Below are 16,280 nucleotides of genomic sequence, written 5' to 3' on the forward strand. Positions count from 1 at the left end.
GCGAGGATGACTGCCGTTTCAGATGGGAGGCCCGGGGACAGGAGGGCGCTCCAGGAAGAAGGAGCAGCATGTGCAAAGGCCCTGGGGCAGAGGGCTATGTTCGTAGTGTTTGAGGCCGGCTGCAGCAGAGGGGGCAGCCAGACCACCAAGAGTGGGCCAAGGGCACTTTGCACGTTAGTTAGGATTTTTAACATGGTCACGGTGAGAGACCTCTGGCATCCGCTTACGATTAGGAGCTCTTCCCAACTTAAGGTGACAGTCACATGAGAAGCCTGACAAACAGCAGGGCCCTGACGAAATACTCATTGTCTGTCTCCTGTTGGATGCTGGAAGCCCATCTGGGACCTTGCCTGCTCCTGCTACGGCCTCACTCTGCGCTTGGGGTGGGGGGGGGGGGGGGTGTGGATAGGGTGGACTGTGCCCTTTGATACACTGTGTCCTGTGCCACCAGGTTCCAGGGAAGTACACGGTTGTGCTGGGCGATGAGAAGGAAAGCCCTGAAGCGCTTGCCGTGAGAAGCGGAGACGTGGTGGAGGTGATCCAGGAGGGTGACGAGGGCCTTTGGTAAGACGTCGCCGGTGGTGGGCTCAGGCCCAAGACCCTGGGGCAGGCCCGCGGCTGGAGCCCCTGACCCGCCCCGCCCCTTCCAGGTATGTCAGGAACCTGACCTCCAGCAAGGAGAGCTGGGTGCCGGCCAGCAGCCTCTCCACGCTCCTCGGCACGTCGGGCTCGGCTCAGTGCCTGAGCAGCTCAGGTAAGACCCCCGTGCCGTGCTGGCTGCGACTCGAGCCCGCGGGGTCCGCGGCCTCGAGCTCGGGCGTGCAGACGCGAAGCCGCAGCCGTTCTCGCCTGGTTTTCCCGCAGAGTCCAGTGCAGGCTCCGCCCTGCTGAGCGCCTCGTCCAGCTGCAGCGAGAGCTGCGGGGCCCCCCTCTCAGACCTGCAGGGGTAGCGCCGGGCCGCGCAGGATGGCAGCCTGCGGACCTCTAAGTGTTCCTTTGCTTGGGCTTGCTTAGTTTGGTGAGGGACGGTGCTCTAAGACCCTGGGAAAGGAGGACCCTGGCAAGACCCGGAAGAGGAGCCGCCCGCTGCCCACGAGACTTGGCGGTGCAGACACAGGGGCACGCAGAGGAAAGGTTCTGGAAGATTCTGTCCTCCGGCCTTCACGCCAGGACCTCCCTGACGCAGGCGCAGAAGTCAGCTCCACGGGATGGCGGCACACCGAGCTTCCCCGCAGAACCAGGATGGACGGAGGGCTGTGGGGCAGCGGAGCAAACATGTGGCAGGTGCCACGGGGCCGTCGTCCGCCTCCACCGGGCCGCGGTGGGGAGCCCGTCCCGGCCACTCGGCTTCGGTTCCTGCCGCATCTGGGCTGGTGCTTCCTGCAGGGATCAGCACGTTGTGGGAGGGACCGCTTCCCAAAGAAGTGGCCAACCTACTGACCCAACAGCTTGGTGGAGGACTTTTTGATTTTTACAAGAAAGCAGGGATTAATTCCATGGCCATTTTTTGTGGTACTTTGGCCGCTAATCTTTACCAAGAATCACTGTGTTTACATGAAATGACAATTTAATACTGTATTTGATACAAAACTATTTTCTGTTACTGGGGTTTACACTGCAGCGTGTTGTTTATACTGCTGGAGATTTGAGGGCTCTCTCTTGGGGACCAAAGCCCTCTCCAAGGCCGGCCTGGTCACCGGCGGTTGAAAACGCATCCCTCGATAAAATCCAGCAATGTTTCTACAAACAGGAGTAGTAGAAACCAAGGAGAGTCCTTTATCTGTGTAGGTTAATTTTCAAAAGAAAATTTAAACTATAATTTAAAATATTTAGTTTCTTTTCTACAAAAATGGGGAACTTGATTTTTTTAACTAGCTTCACGAATTAGAATTTTTTATCGTTTTTAAAGAATACATAAAGATGCAGTTTCCGCGGGGTACCACCTGAACCGGTGCCCACACAGGGCTCAGTGAAAGCTCCAGCCCTGGCACCTGTGCCGGCCTCCGCTGCTGCCTCCCAGGCTCGGGCAAGTCCCCCTGAACTCAGAAACGTAAAGGTTGCAGAGCTCATCACTGAAATCGAGGCAGAACTGGAAAGAAAACTCTTCTGGTTTACCTTTTTGTGTTTCTCAAACAAACTCTGTTCTCCGGAAACACTTTGTGTATCTGGTGGGGCCGGATCTGTTTCTACGTGTGCTTACGTGGATGTGTGTGCATTGGTGTCCCGCGTTAGGGACGCACGCGGCCTCCGCGATGCTGGAAACCGTCACTTTACTGCCCTCCCTGAGTCCCGCGCCCACCGCAGCCTGCTCCCGGCCACACGCGAGCCCCCACCCTGGCCGCCCCTGCGGTGCGTTAGAGAAAACAGCCGTGCAAGACTCAGCAGCTTTCCTCAGTGCCCCCCGATTTACTCAGTGCGCTGACTGTGCAGAGACCGCCCCAGCCGCCTCGCCCAACACCCCCCCACCATTGTAATCTCTTCCTCATAAAGGCACTTTAAAACCTCGTGTTTCAGTCATTGCTTTTTGTTTGGTTTGGGGTCTTTTTTTTTTTTTTGTCGCTGATGTAAATGAAATTTAAAAAATCAGAGTTCTTTATTGTATGGATGGAGTTTGAATAAATATCAGCCCCTCTTGCTGTCTGCCTTCATCTGTAAAAAGCCCAGAATTCTGCTCATCGCGCTCAGCTACACGCAGCACTGCAAGCGCCGTTACAGGGGAGGCAGGTGGCGAGCAGGACCCAGACTGTGTCCCCTATGCTTCCCTTTGTCAGAAAATGATGGAAATAAAGTAAGCGTATTGTGTCAACACTGTGAAGGTAACAAAAGAAATGCAGACTCCCAGTGCTGGGACATTGGGGTCCGGTGGCGGAAGGGATGTGGTGGGGAGGGAAGCGTGACGGGCGGAAGCAGGAATCCGGAAGAGCAGCCGGGAGCCACTCTCTCCCACGACGCTGGAATCGTGCTAGGCTGACCTGCCAGGAAGGGATCAAATCGGATGCATCACATAATTCCTGAAAGACACCATCAAACAAGATCACACAAGGGCTGGAAGAAAAGACAAGAACAGAGACTAACAAACCCTGACCTCCCGGGAGCCCCTCCCACAGACCTGAGGGCTGTGCCCCAGAGGCAGGTACACTGTTGGGGTTGTCCACTGGAGCGCCTGTCCCCCAGTCCAAGCAGAAGGCGTGGCCATGAGCGGAGGGTCGGGGAGGGGGCCGCTGTTCACACGAGGCTACGCAGGCTGGCCCTCTGCACTCAGCCACTCCTGGCCCGGGGTCTGGGGTAGGATTGCTCGGTACCGTGCTTGGTGGTCTTTCATAAAGAAAAAGCCACTTGGAAGCGTCAGTGGGGAAGCGGTGCCTCAGCCATGACCCCACTGGCCTGTGCTGTCCCCCACCTCCCCAGAGGACCCTGGGACTCGAAGGCTTCAGTCCAGCACATGTCCCAAATCCAGGCTGCCTGGCAGCTCACCCATGGGAATCCCATTTCCCCACAGCTTTGGGCAGTTGGAGGAGGAGCGTCCCTTCCCCACGCCTCCTGGCCAGTCGCCCACTGAGTCCACGGCCAGACACTCCTCGTGCTGCTCTGAGAACAGCCCAGCCGCGGCCCCGCTCAAGGGGAAGCATAGGCACCTGCTGACGGTGTCCCCAGGATGCAGTCTTGCTCAGAAGCAGGACCCTTGCCGGTAGAATTGGTTATGATGAGTCACACTGGAGTGGGGGCCCTGACCCACGGGTAGTGTCTCTATAAGGAGAGTTAGATCGGGACACACACCCAGGCCGACTGCAGGTGGGGCACAGAGGCCCCCAGAACTCCCCAGCGGGAAGGGGCAGGCAGGCCCTCCCCCGGAGCCTCCAGAGACAGCAGGGCCCTGCACAGACACCGTGCCCAAGGGCCTGTGGCCTCCAGAGCTGGCACAGGATAGATTTCCGGTACAGTAAGCCCCGCGCGTGCAGCCCTGTCATGGGGCCACGAGGAGTCAGGAAAGTGCTGAGCTCAAGGGCGGCTCCCCTGCAGCCTTTGAGAGCAGGGCTCACGGGTGCTGCATGTGGACCGACACGGGACCGACAGCACCTCCACCTGCTTGGACGAGACATTCGCCAGATTTAGGGGCAGAAGCTCAAGGCTGAAATGCTTCTCCCCAAGCTGGGAGGAAACGGAGCCAGGACTGCCAGGCCATCCAGAGAATCCCCAGAAGGATGCGGCGGAAAGCGGGGGTTCCCCCCCACCAACAACAGACTCCCAAGCAGCCAGCAATCGTAACCATTAGTAACACCTGAGGTGATCAACAAAACATGTTCTCTGCAGAGACTGACTCTCCCACTTGGGGAGTGGAGCTGGGACCCCGCCTGCAACAGCTGGGCCGTGTGGCTCCCACGCACGGGAGAGGAGCAGAGCGGGTGTCCCCAGTCTCCACCATTTGCAGAAAGGATATTTCAGAGGGTCGAGGCCAGACCCCACTGGAGGCTGGACGCCCACGTGAGCCTTGTTGGGGTGACTGACGATGTCCGAGGGCCCAGGATGGTCCAGGTCAGCACAGAAGCCAGGCAACCAAGACGGTTGGTCACCGCGGCTTGCGGCCTGGGCCCAAGAGGGCCCGGAGGGACACAGAGCAGGGGGTTCACTTTGGGGCAGGTGCCCCAGGGCAATAGGCCCTGTGTGGGTCTCCACCCACACCGAAGATCCACTCTCCTGTCCCCAGAGTTACTCTGCAGGCACACCTACCACCAGCTTGGATCTGTTTCCCAACTGCGGCCCTAAGTCCCCAGGGCTTCAGATTCTCAACCGCATTTGAGGAGCACGTGCCAGGTACACATCCCGACACAGACACTTCTGAGAGGGAACCCCTACTTCGCGGTCACAGCTGTGCAGTGGGTACAGACAGCGTCTTCCTGTCCCCAGCGTCCCCCGCACGCCCCGCCCCTGGGTTTGGGAGGCCAGGCCTCCCTCCCCGCCCTCCGTCCCAGCTTGGAGGCTGGGACTTTGCCCGCCTTCCCAGCACGCCTGGAATGTCAACAGACCGTGTGACACAGGCCTCGCCATGGTGTCTGGGTCCCGCGGGCCGGCCCTCCTCTGCTCTCTGCTCGGCCTGCAGGCATCTCTGGCCGCAGGTATGTCAAGGTATAGGGTCCCCTGTAAACGCTGTGTGAGGGGCTGCGGGAGGTTGGTGACCACCTTTCTGGTGGGCACTCCTGTCCCCCCGGGGTGCTTGCTGGCGGCTCCCATGTGATCTGCACGCAGAGTCAGGGCTCGAGTGCGAGGGGGTATGTCTGTCCCCTCCCGTTCTTGGTTGGCCAGCACCAGGGACAGGGTGGGGACCCTGGACTGCACATTTCTGTGACCGAAGCCACCCTCCCTGCCACTACTGCGCCAACGGGCCTAGCTAGGAGGACAGCGGGACACTATAAGCTGTCCTCCTTATGACTTGTCACTACCGCGGGGTGGCCGTGGTGGAGACAGCAGACACTGCCCCCCCCCCCCCCCCCCACCAAGCAGCCAGCCTGCGATGGCATGGGCGCCGGCCAGATTCCTGCAGGAGCCCAGGGGACAGCGCGGGCTCCTGGGAAAGACAGCGGGGTGGGAGGGCGGGAAGACGCGGCGGTGGCCAGATTCCCCCTGTAACCACCAGAGGTAACTGGTTCCTGGAGAGCTTTGGTTCACATCTGCTGCCCCCTGAGGGTCACCCAGGCAGGTCTCCACCCGCCCCTCCATTTGAGGGTTCCCTCGACCTCTCCCTCCAAACCAGGGGCTCCGCAGGAATACAGAGGCGAGACACTGTCACTGTGAAGAACACATGGGGTCTCCCTCCGCCTGGGCGGCCCGGGAGCTGCCCCTCCCCCTCCTGCCGCCCCATCCTCCCCTGCTGCTCACCTCTCTGTCACCCGCCCCCCCCTCCCCAGGCCCCTGCGGCACCTTTATCCTAGCACTTTCGGTGAACGTCCCGGTGCAGGGACGCAGCCCATGGCCTTTTGATTATGGAAGTTGACTGCACGCTTTGCAACAGAGTAACTTTTAATCCCCGGAGTTCATTTTCTATGTAGACTCCTCCCATGAGTTACATAAGCATATGTATGTGCATATGTACATCTTATTTACAAAAGGGATTACACAGTACAGATTATCGTATCATCTTCTGGTTTCACTTAATATTGTATCTTCTTAAGCGTGTACTTCACGCGAACGAGGACACCTTCACGCAGTGGCTCTGCCTGCTGTCTCCAGGCTGTCCTTGTGGCCGGGTTCGAGTGGCCGCCTCTGAGGACGTCCTTGATATAAATCCTACAAGTGAGGCGGCCGGGCCCGGAGCGACCCCCCACAGCCGCCGTGTTTCCCGTTGCCTTACTCGGAGGGACGCGAAGGTTCCGTGCGTCGGCGCCGTCTGGGCGTGGCCAGCGGCCAAGGGCTCACGGACGGTTCCTCAGTCTTCCTCACCCAGGAGGAGGCCCACGGCGTCCTGCGCAGGCACCGGCGTGCCAACTCGTTCCTGGAGGAGCTGAGGTCCGGCTCCCTGGAGCGTGAGTGCGGGGAGGAGCGGTGCTCCTTTGAGGAGGCCCGGGAGATATTCCAGAACGCCGAGAGGACGGTGAGTCCGCCCCCAGGGGGCGCCCTCCGCGCTGCCCGGCGTCGGTCCGTCTCCCTACTCAGAGGTCGAGGGCCCCGCGCACCGTGTCGGGGTCACGTTCCCACAAGAACGGCTCTCGGGGCCCCTGCAGTGACCATGGACGGCGCCTCTCTGCGCGGGGCCCTCATTTCCAGCCGGAAAACGCGCTTTGAAAAGCAGGCCCCGGGGGTGCCCTGCCTTCCCATGGACGGTGCCCGCCCCCGACCCTCCGTCCCCAAACTGGCCCGAGCTCCGTGCAGGGGCTGCCGATGGAGCAGACGGCGGGGACGCTGGCCTGGGCCTCTCCCAGCAGCCCCCGCAGGCGCGGGCGGACACCTCGACGGCGGCTTCAGAGAGCAAACGTGTCGGGGCCGCTGCAGAGAGCCGCCCCACGGCTGTTTGCACGCTGGGAAAGGCGAGTGTCCACGCTGTCCCGCTCCACTCGGGGTGTGGCTATGAGGGGACAAACCCACACTTCTCTTCAAGGATCGTCTCACGCTCACAGGACACTCACCTCACACAGAACACTCGCCTCACACAGGACACTCAGCTCACACTCACAGGACACACACTTTGTGTTCAAAGGACACCTGCCTCATTCTCGCAGGACACACGCCTCACACTCACAGGACACCTCACACCAAACAGGAAGTAGGACTATTTGAGGTGGAGGCTCACATGACCTTTTCCAGGTATAGTGAGGATGGTCATTTCCTGCATTTGTGCCCCACTTGGGTTTTCAAGGCATTTCCCACAGTTGTCTTATTTTATTCTTAGAGTGATCCTGTGAGTTTCAGTTTGCTTGCCCAGAACATTCCTCAGGAATCCGTATTATTGGAGCCTTTGCATCCATTAGCACCTTTTCCTCCTGTCGCCCCGTGTGTGGATGGTCCCCCATCACCAGAGAAGGAAATGGAGGCTCAGAGAGCACGTGTCTTGTCCCAGGGTCACATCTTGGAGGTGGCGGAAGTGGGGCAGAAACTCTGGAATTCTGAATCGGGACAGGGAAATTTGTGACCTCTGGTGGCCTTGGCCATCTGGGGTGGAGAGGCGGGATTAGGAAACACCCCCTCGCCCTGGGTGAACTCACCTCTTCTCCAGAGGAAAAGTCTGGCTTCCGGAGCCCACCGCAAAGGGCACCAGGCCAGGAGCCCCCGGACCACCTCACTTCACCCCAAGTCCCCCGTTCATTCTGTGGGGACCACAGATATTTGTCAATGTGTGTCTCATGCGGCTTCCTCTTTGTCCCCTCAGAAGCAGTTCTGGGTTTCTTACAACGGTGAGTAGGTGAACGGCCCATTTCGCCCCTGGCCAGCCTCCCCCTCAGCTCCCTGACCCTGGGTCGCCCCTGCCCGCTGGCCTCCCCCTCAGCGCCCTGACCCTCGGTCGCCCCTGCCCGCCGGCCTCCCCCTCAGCGCTCTGACCCTGGGTCGCTTCACAGATGGGGACCAATGTGCCTCGAATCCATGCCAGAACGGGGGTTCCTGTGAGGACCAGCTCCAGTCCTACATCTGCTTCTGCCTCGACAATTTCGAGGGCCGGAACTGTGAGACAAGTGAGGACCCCACAGTTTGCGGGCAGAGCCCCCACGAGGCTGATGGGCACGGCTGGGCCAGGCAGGGGCTGGGCCCCAGCCTCGGTGGGAAATGGGCTCGGTGACCGTGAGACGCTTGGATCTGAGACCCTCGGGTGCTAATTCTTGATCGCCCCTTGTCTGCTTCTGGAAAATACAAACCCCTTGGGCTCCCAGTGCTGGGGAATTCGGATACACCTGGACGGGGCCCCGGGGAGGGCACGTTATCACTGCCCAGCATCCCACTGAGACAGTGAGTAAACTTCATCTTCCCTACTTGCTATTACGAAAGTGTAAACTATTTTTTCACCATTCTAATGTTAAAATACTGCGAGGTTGAGGGGTTCCTTGGGCCATCTCAGGGTCAGTAATTGGCTGGGAGGACCCATAGCACTCTCTGAGGGCCAACATACTCAAAGTTATGGTGGAAGGCTACAGATTGAAGTCAGCACGGAGACCAGTGTGAGCTTCCAGGTGTTCTCAAGCAGTGGGGTCTTACAGACAGTCTTCCTTTCTCCAAGAACAAGGTGTGACGAGACTTAGGGAGTATCACACTGAGCCTCCACGTCCAGGGGTCTTCTTGGGACTCAGTCACGTACACATGGCTGACCTCCCACATGGCTGGCCTTAGTCTCCAGCCCCTCCAGAGGTCGAGGTGATACCCCACCATGAATCACATTGTTACACCATCCAGTGTGGCCAAAGGCCCCCAAGGAAACATCATTCTTATCAGACAGATGGAATTAAATTAAAAGTGTCCAACTTAATCAGCAAGGGTGTGGCGGTCACCTCCCAGGAGCTGAGGGCAAAGGCAAATCTCTCTTTGGGTAACTTCAATCCTTTGCCACATGTGCACACTCTGATATTCAAGGAGCTCTTGTGGGCCACAGCCACCTTCTGCTCTAAGCAAACCAGGGAGAGTAAAGGAAAGACTAAGGAAGAGGCTTCTTGCCAGTTATCTGGGGCTACAAAGCCTCAGTGTCCTTGCCCAGCCCTTTATGCTCAGGAGCCCTGGTGTGAATCCCCCAGGAGCTTTGATGCTCAGGAGCCCTGGTGTGAATCCTCCAGGACCATGGTGCTCAGGAGCTCTGGTGTGACTTCACTTCCAGGCCAGGCCTTCCTGCTGGGGGCCCTCAACTGGCACAGAGAGCTAACCCCATCTCCCACATCCTAGCACTGCCCTTCAGAGAGGGTGAATGTTCCTTATCTCCATCTGTCCGAGCCAGTGGTCAGCCCCCGCCAGTTCACTGGGGCACCTGGGCCTGGCTATGGAATCATCTCATCTGCCTGGCCTCTTGCCAGCAGGTATCCAATTGCGGTGAACACTTTTACTGTCCCCAGGCCCTCCCCAGCTCCCACTGGCTGCTGGGAGGGGAGCACAGAGGCCCCATGTGTCAGCCCTATGTCCCAACTGGCTAAGCTGCTCAGACGTGAGACCGCACACAACCCCAGGTCACCCTTCCGGATCGATCCAGAGCAGGCTGGGATCTGGCTGTCTCTGCAGCCAACAGCTAAGCACCATTTTCATGCAGAATGAGGGCTGGCTCTCCCTGACTAGCACAGGCCCCTCTCAGTCTGTCCCCTTCCTGTCCTCAGACAAGAATGACCAGCTGATCTGTATGAACGAGAACGGAGGCTGTGAGCAGTACTGCAGCGACCATGCAGAGACCAGGCGCTCTTGCCGGTGCCACGAGGGGTACGCGCTCCAAGACGACGGGGTGTCCTGTGCTCCCACAGGTAACAGTCCTCAGGGGCCAGCTCCGGGGGCTGTGCTCTGTTTTGTGCCCAACAAGCAGCCAACCATTCCTGTATGGCTGACAGATGACAAGGGTATCACTCACTGAACACCTACTACACGCTGACCACGCCTTGCCCACTCGAGAACAGGCCACAGCAGGAGCCGCTCCAGAGTGGCTGGTCAACCTGCCTGTCCAAGGCAGGTCCAGAGGAGCCAAGGGAGGCCCTTCCCGCCCCACCGCTGTCCTGTGGGGCACCCCATGGCCACACGTGGGGTCTGCACTGACTGTGGCACAGTCTGGATGCCACGTCTTTTTTTTTTTTTTTAACGTTTATTTATTTTGGAGACAGAGAAAGACAGAGCATGAATGGGGCAGGGTCAGAGAGAGGGAGACACAGAATCTGAAACAGGCTCCAGGCTCTGAGCAGTCAGCACAGAGCCCGACGCGGGGCTCAAAATCAAGGACCGCGAGATCATGACCTGAGCCGAAGTCGGACACTCAACCGACTGAGCCACCCAGGCACCCCAACCACATCTTTTTTTAAAAGGAGAGCACTTTGAGGAAAATGTAAATTTTCCCCAACCCGGTCTCGAACTAACACAGTCCCAGCAGCTCAGGTGCCCAGGCCTGTCTGTCCAGAGTGAAGTGGGCCCCACCCCCACTAGTGCCTGAAGCTCAACCCCCACCTCTAAGTGGTGTCTCCGGGCCCGGGGACTTTACTGCAGAAACCAGAGGAGCCGGGTGAAAGTGCTGTGGCCCAAGGTCTGGTCAGCCTTTAGACAAGCGTCCACCTCCTCAGGCAGCACGTCGCTCCCCTGGGGCGACTGGCAGAACCCAGTTTCAACAGGGAGGCCCTCTGTCCCTGCAGAAGCAGCTCCCATAGAGGTGGGCCTGCCCTGCCAAGGGCGTGCCTGCAGGCCGTGGAGCCTGTCCCTCAGCAGCTGTCCCTCCAGCACGGACCCCGCGGCCTGACGACCTGTTTCCCACAGTGGAGTATCCGTGTGGAAGAATACCTGTTCTGGAAAAGAGAAATGGCCGCGACCCCCAAGGCCGAATTGTGGGTGGCAAGGTGTGCCCCAAAGGAGAATGTCCCTGGCAGGTGAGGCTCCAGGGCCCCTGGAGGGAAAGCAGGAGGTCGGCCGCGGGACCCCGGCCCCTCGTCTCCTTCCACTTTGCTCCGAAGCCCACGCCTGCACGCTCACCTCCGTCCGTCAGTCCTGGTGTCAGCACCCCTAGCAGCACCTGCCTTCTGGCTCTCCCCTCCCGTCTCTTCCCGTCTCCTCCTCGGGGCTGCTGCCTCTCTCCCCTCCACAGATGGGGGAGTCCAGGCCACTGGTGGCAGATGGCAAAGGGAGGATTTTTACCCGCCACTATCTGCCCCTAGAAACGGAGGCAGGGCAGGCTGTCCCTACACGTGCTCAGGTGTGTGGGGCAGCCTGTGAGCCTGGTCCCTGTTGGAAATGCGGAGCCTCAGGCCCCCAGACCCACTGGGCCAAAATCCACCTCTCACAAGAGCAGCACGCATGCACTCGGGTTTCAGAGCCGGACCCAGTGGTCCTCCGGGCCCTGCACGTGGACACCCGAGTTGGACTGTTCAGAGTTGTTACCACACAAGAGCCTTGGAAGGGATGATGGTGGCTCATCAGTCCCCCTGGGCCTGACTCCAGGTCGGGGCAGCCCCAGTCCTCCAGCTTTGCTGCCATTTGGCCACGTGCAGACCAGAAGCGGCATTTTTGGCTGAGCCGGTGGCCCCTCCCACCGGCCCGGCCCTGCCCCATCCCACCTGCCACAGGTGGGAGCAGGCGGTCGGGGCCTGCGTGGCACCTGTGCGGTCCCAGGCCCACTCCTCAGCTGGCAGGACCCGGGATTTTGGTGTTCCGAGGATAACGTAAGCTAGACGCGTCCTAGCGGAACTGGTGTGTTCACCAGACTGCCCAGAACTGGCAGTGTGTGCGGCGGAGGGACCGCACGGGTGGATCTCTGTTGTTTACAGCAGACAGCACCTGGGAGGGCTCTGTGCAGGGGGAGGGGGCTGCAGCATGCACGCGCCCCCAGGTCCTCAATCCCAGGAGAGAGGTGGGGAAACTGAGGCCCACTGAGATTCAGGCTCCAATCCAGCCAAACCACTACCCCAGGCCTCCTCTCGTGGCTGTGGCTGCAAAGCCAACATCAGTTCCTTCCGCCTGCCCGCGGTGGGAAAACCACTGCGGGGAAAAGGCCTGCACCCAAGCTGCACTCAGGACCCGCTCAGCACCCTCCTTGCTTTTAGGGAGAAGAAAAGGAAGCATTTATGGGGCCCACTGTGCACCAAGAATTGTGCCCGGTGCCGCGGCACGTGCCCTCTTCCCCCCTACGGTTGGCCCGTCTTTGTGGACCAGTCTTGCCAGCTCCTGCTGGTGGTGCCAGGGATGTGCAGGGGAACTGGCACCCACGCCCCGTGGTCGGGCCAGTACCCGCAAGCCCCCTGTTGCCTTAGCTGGCTGGGGAGACAGGCCGCGAGGGCCCTGGGTGCACGGGAAAAGCGCTCCCCACGGAGGGGTGACGCGAACTCTGCTGTGCCCGGCCAGGCTGCACTGAAGCTGGATGGCGTGCTGGTGTGTGGGGGCGCCCTGCTCGACGCTGCCTGGGTGGTCTCTGCGGCCCACTGCTTCGACAGAATCAGGAACTGGGAGAACCTGACGGTGGTGCTAGGTGAGTTTTGTGGCTCCTCCACCTGCTGAGCATGGCTTGTGAGCGAGACCTGCCACAAGATGAGTGCCTCCAAACAGAGAAGTGGGCAATGTCCGGGCGGACCCCGGTGCCGCAGGGTCCCACTGTGGCCACGGTCCCCCGGCCTCTCCACCCACGGAAAGTCACGGAGGTGTTGCTCTGCTCTACTCCCTTCTCACTTGGGCCAAGAGCCCCAGGGTTGCCTGGTGGGTGATGGGACGCCAAGCACCCCCAGGGAGGGTCTGGGAAGAACTGGGGGGATCCACCACCCCTCCTCACATGCCCTCAGCACCCCCAGATTCACCCAGATTCGCCCTGATTCACACTCCACGAGGAGCCCTGCGGTGGCTGCCTGGGGGTGCCTCTCCGGCCAGCCTGGGACGGAACACAGGGCCCCTTCTGCCCCAGAAGCAGGCTGAGGGGCGGGGTATGAGCGGTGCCGGTCCCCCGCAGGCGAGCACGATCTCCGCAAGGAGGAGGGCGAGGAGCAGGAGCGGCACGTCGCCCAGATCATCCTCCCCAACAAGTACATCCCCCGCAAGACGAACCATGACATCGCCCTGCTGCGCCTGCGGACGCCCGTGGCCTTCACCAACCACGTCGTGCCCCTGTGTCTGCCCGAGAAGGCCTTCTCCGAGAGGACGCTGGCCTTCATCCGCTTCTCCACCGTCAGCGGCTGGGGCCAGCTGCTGGACAGGGGCATCACGGCCCTTGAGCTCATGGCCATCGACGTGCCCCGGGTGATGACCCAGGACTGCCAGGAGCAGTCACACAGGAAGGCGGGCTCTCCAGCAATCACCGAGAACATGTTCTGCGCCGGCTACCTAGACGGGAGCAAGGATGCCTGCAAGGGGGACAGCGGGGGCCCGCACGCCACCAAGTTCCAGGGCACCTGGTACCTGACGGGGATTGTCAGCTGGGGGGAGGGCTGTGCAGCTGAAGGTCACTTCGGGGTGTACACCAGGGTCTCCCAGTACATCGAGTGGCTGCGCAGGCTCATGAGCCAGAGCCCAACCTCGGGAGGCCTCCTCCGGGCCCCGCTGCCCTAGCCTCAGTGCAGGGCCACCCTAATAAAGCTGCCACTCGTCCCTGCTCTGTTCCAGAAACACCCTGCACTTCTGGAGTGGGGGAAGGGGGTGCAAAGCTGGCTGAGCAGGATGTGCCCGGAAGCACCGATGTGCCTGCCAGGGAGGGGACGCACTGTTTCCCAGGGGACCGTGCTCCCCTGACTGCCGTTGTGGTGGTGCGTGTGCACGTCGGCATGCATACATTGGTGCCTACACATCAGCACACACACACCTGCATCCACACATCGGCGTGCTTACACTTGCGTGCTCACACTGGCACACACACCTGTGTCCACACATTGGCGTGCTCACACTTGCGCGCTCACATCTTTATGTTCCATTCCTGTCTTCTTGCACAAGCATGTCGCCCTCATTTCACGTACATGGGAAGCATCATCCATTCATCCTGGGGACTATCCTTCCAGATCTTTCTGTGTACGTAGCTTTGACCATAAAATGTGAGGCTGTCACCCTCCATATGGCGTTTGTCACTGGCCCACCCGTGAGCACACCTCTGGAGCGCCCTCCTGCCACCCTGGAGCGCCCGTCCTCACCCTGTTGAGGCCCTGCTTGTCCTGGAGCCACGCTTTCTCTCACACTCACAGCACCCCGGAGATGGGCCTTCCTCCACCGAGGCTGTTTTCCAAAACCAAGAGCACGTGGGCAGGTTTTGGAGGCTGTGGTTCCCCAAACCCTACAGAACCGGACGTCCTCTTCCCGCCAAGGTCCCAGTCAACAACGGTCCTCAATGAGGGTCCCAAGGAAGCCCTGCCTGAGAGCCACCAGCTTCCTCAGTCCTGCCGCATCAGTGGGACCGGGGAAGGACCCAGTGAGTGACATTTTTATCAGATCCCTCAGGTGATCGTGGGGCCTGCTCGGCCTAAAGCCACACAGGCCATGGAGGAGGGAGAAACAAGCTGTCTGGTGGGGGAGGGAGATGACACAGAAGTGGGCCCCCCCTAAACATGGCAAGGCGGGTAAGGGCCCTGCCCCCTACCAGACACATCCACGGGTGGAGGGGGCAGACTGGTTGCCCCAAGCCTGGAACGCCAACGGTGCTCCACACGGGTGCATTTGGCGCCGGACTTGCTGGGCTGAGGGATCAAGCCATATTTAGTGTAGCGTGAACCCAGGCCACCTGGTTTTGTCCAAGTGTCCTGGGACACACCCGTTCCTTACACGGCATCCTCGGACAGAGATGGTCCGGCCAAAGAGACTATCTGCCCCTGGAGCCGGACGTGCTCACCATCTGGGCCTTTGCACAAGAGGTTCGCTGGCAGCCCACCCGGCCGCCAGCCGGGGTCTCAGCAAGCGGACGGCTGTGCACCTAAGGAGACCCACCAGTGGGCGAGTGCAGCCCGCCTCATACTCCTGGCCAAGCCACCTCCTGCCCTGTGCCATAGCTCCTTGTCTTCGAAACAGGGGCCTCGGTGCTGGTGACCAGGATGGTCTGGAGCACGTAAGATGAGGGCCCTGGGAGGGCCCGCTGTGTCATGGACAGTAAAGCCGGTGTGCAAGCCTCTGGCGTCCTCCCCACAGCTCGGGCTGCAGGTGCTGAGAGGAGTTTCCTGCGTGCAGAATCCAGGAGCTGCCAGGAGCCCCGCGCCCGGGGCACAGGAGCTGGCTGGCCCCATTTCCTGGAGAGGAAAGAAGAGGATGGGCTGGCACACTCGGGCTTCTCTGGCTGTCAGGGGGAGACACAGGCCCCTGCCCGGTAGAGCTGCCATGGCACGGGCGCCCGGTGACATCGGGACAGCCCCTAAAGGCTAACATGGCCGATGAGCCCACAGGCTCCCACGTTACCCCCAGCACCGGGTGCCAGAGATGGGAGGGGCTCACCCGGGACCTGGTCTCCCCCACATGCTGAACGCACCCAGAGACAACACCACACACAAAGAGGCCGGCGAGACAGGCCCAGGGCACCCCCTGTCCCCAAGGGCCTGGCTCTGCATGTCACAGCGGCCACCCTGTGGACGACCAGCCAGAGCAGAAGACTTTTGGGACATCACTGCCGCATTCGGTCCGTGAGGGGTGGTTAAGCACCCACCGTGTGCCACACACCCCTGCAGCAAAAAGCAGACAGCCTGAGGCTTCTGTCCCAGTGAGCAAGGGTGTCGGAGGTCACTCACCACGTGCAGAATGTCAGGTGTGGTGGGCGCTGTGGGATATGGGGCAGTGTCTCCATCCCTGTCTCTGTCTCCTGCTGTCTCTCTGTCCCTGTCTCTGTCTCTCCCTGTCTCTGTGACACCCCCCCCCCCGCCCCCGAGGGCCCTGGCACGTGGCCCGCGCCCACCATGTGGCTGGACTGCCACGGGCTGAGCCTCCTTGGGCTGGGGGGATGCGGCAGGTGTATCTCCCACGTCTCACGTGCATTGCACTGGCCAGGAGCCCCCATACTCCTCACCCCCTCTCCCGGGTGGCCGGACCGGCTTGAGAGAGAGAGAGACTCACCGTAAGGCCCCCGATCTGGGGGCTCACTTCCCTGCCCCCGCCCACCCCCAGTGGGGTGTGCGAGGCAAAGCCCCTTCTGGGAAACCCCCAGCCCGCGGGCATCTCCAGGACTGAGAGGGCCAGCCCGCTGCTCCCTG

At 60.6% G+C, this 16,280-nt stretch overlaps 2 protein-coding genes across 13 annotated transcripts in view; both read left to right on the forward strand.

Annotated features, from left to right (window-relative positions):
• MCF2L (MCF.2 cell line derived transforming sequence like) overlaps positions 1-2,658 on the forward strand; it is a 133,575-nt gene extending 130,917 nt beyond the window's left edge. For 11 of the 12 annotated variants that reach the window (XM_030314364.1, XM_030314400.1, XM_030314462.1 and 8 more), the window contains 3 exons: positions 452-564; positions 651-754; positions 865-2,658. In XM_030314364.1, coding sequence (XP_030170224.1) covers positions 452-564; positions 651-754; positions 865-950 — 303 coding nt within the window. In that variant the 3' untranslated portion in view covers positions 951-2,658. The remainder of the gene's footprint in view (positions 1-451; positions 565-650; positions 755-864) is intronic. The other variant, XM_030314408.1, reaches the window with a different exon arrangement.
• A 2,344-nt stretch (positions 2,659-5,002) lies between these two features.
• On the forward strand, positions 5,003-13,731 carry F7 (coagulation factor VII). The gene is made up of 8 exons (XM_030314469.1): positions 5,003-5,114; positions 6,426-6,586; positions 7,859-7,883; positions 8,046-8,159; positions 9,774-9,914; positions 10,906-11,015; positions 12,484-12,607; positions 13,079-13,731. The coding sequence occupies exons 1-8, from the start codon at positions 5,045-5,047 to the stop codon at positions 13,672-13,674; spliced, it is 1,341 nt and encodes a 446-aa protein (XP_030170329.1). The 5' UTR covers positions 5,003-5,044; the 3' UTR covers positions 13,675-13,731.
• Positions 13,732-16,280: the final 2,549 nt, after the last annotated feature.

This window comes from Lynx canadensis, chromosome A1, assembly GCF_007474595.2.
Source record: "Lynx canadensis isolate LIC74 chromosome A1, mLynCan4.pri.v2, whole genome shotgun sequence".
In the NCBI taxonomy this organism is placed as follows: Eukaryota; Metazoa; Chordata; class Mammalia; order Carnivora; family Felidae; genus Lynx; species Lynx canadensis.

Excerpts from the sequence above, each read along its gene's own strand:
- F7 (XM_030314469.1), top strand. The coding sequence starts at position 5,045 with ATGGTGTCTGGGTCCCGCGGGCCGGCCCTCCTCTGCTCTCTGCTCGGC. Across the intron at positions 5,115-6,425 it reads GCAGGCATCTCTGGCCGCAG|TCTTCCTCACCCAGGAGGAG; the intron begins GTATGTCAAGGT and ends ACGGTTCCTCAG. Across the intron at positions 7,884-8,045 it reads GTTCTGGGTTTCTTACAACG|ATGGGGACCAATGTGCCTCG; the intron begins GTGAGTAGGTGA and ends GTCGCTTCACAG.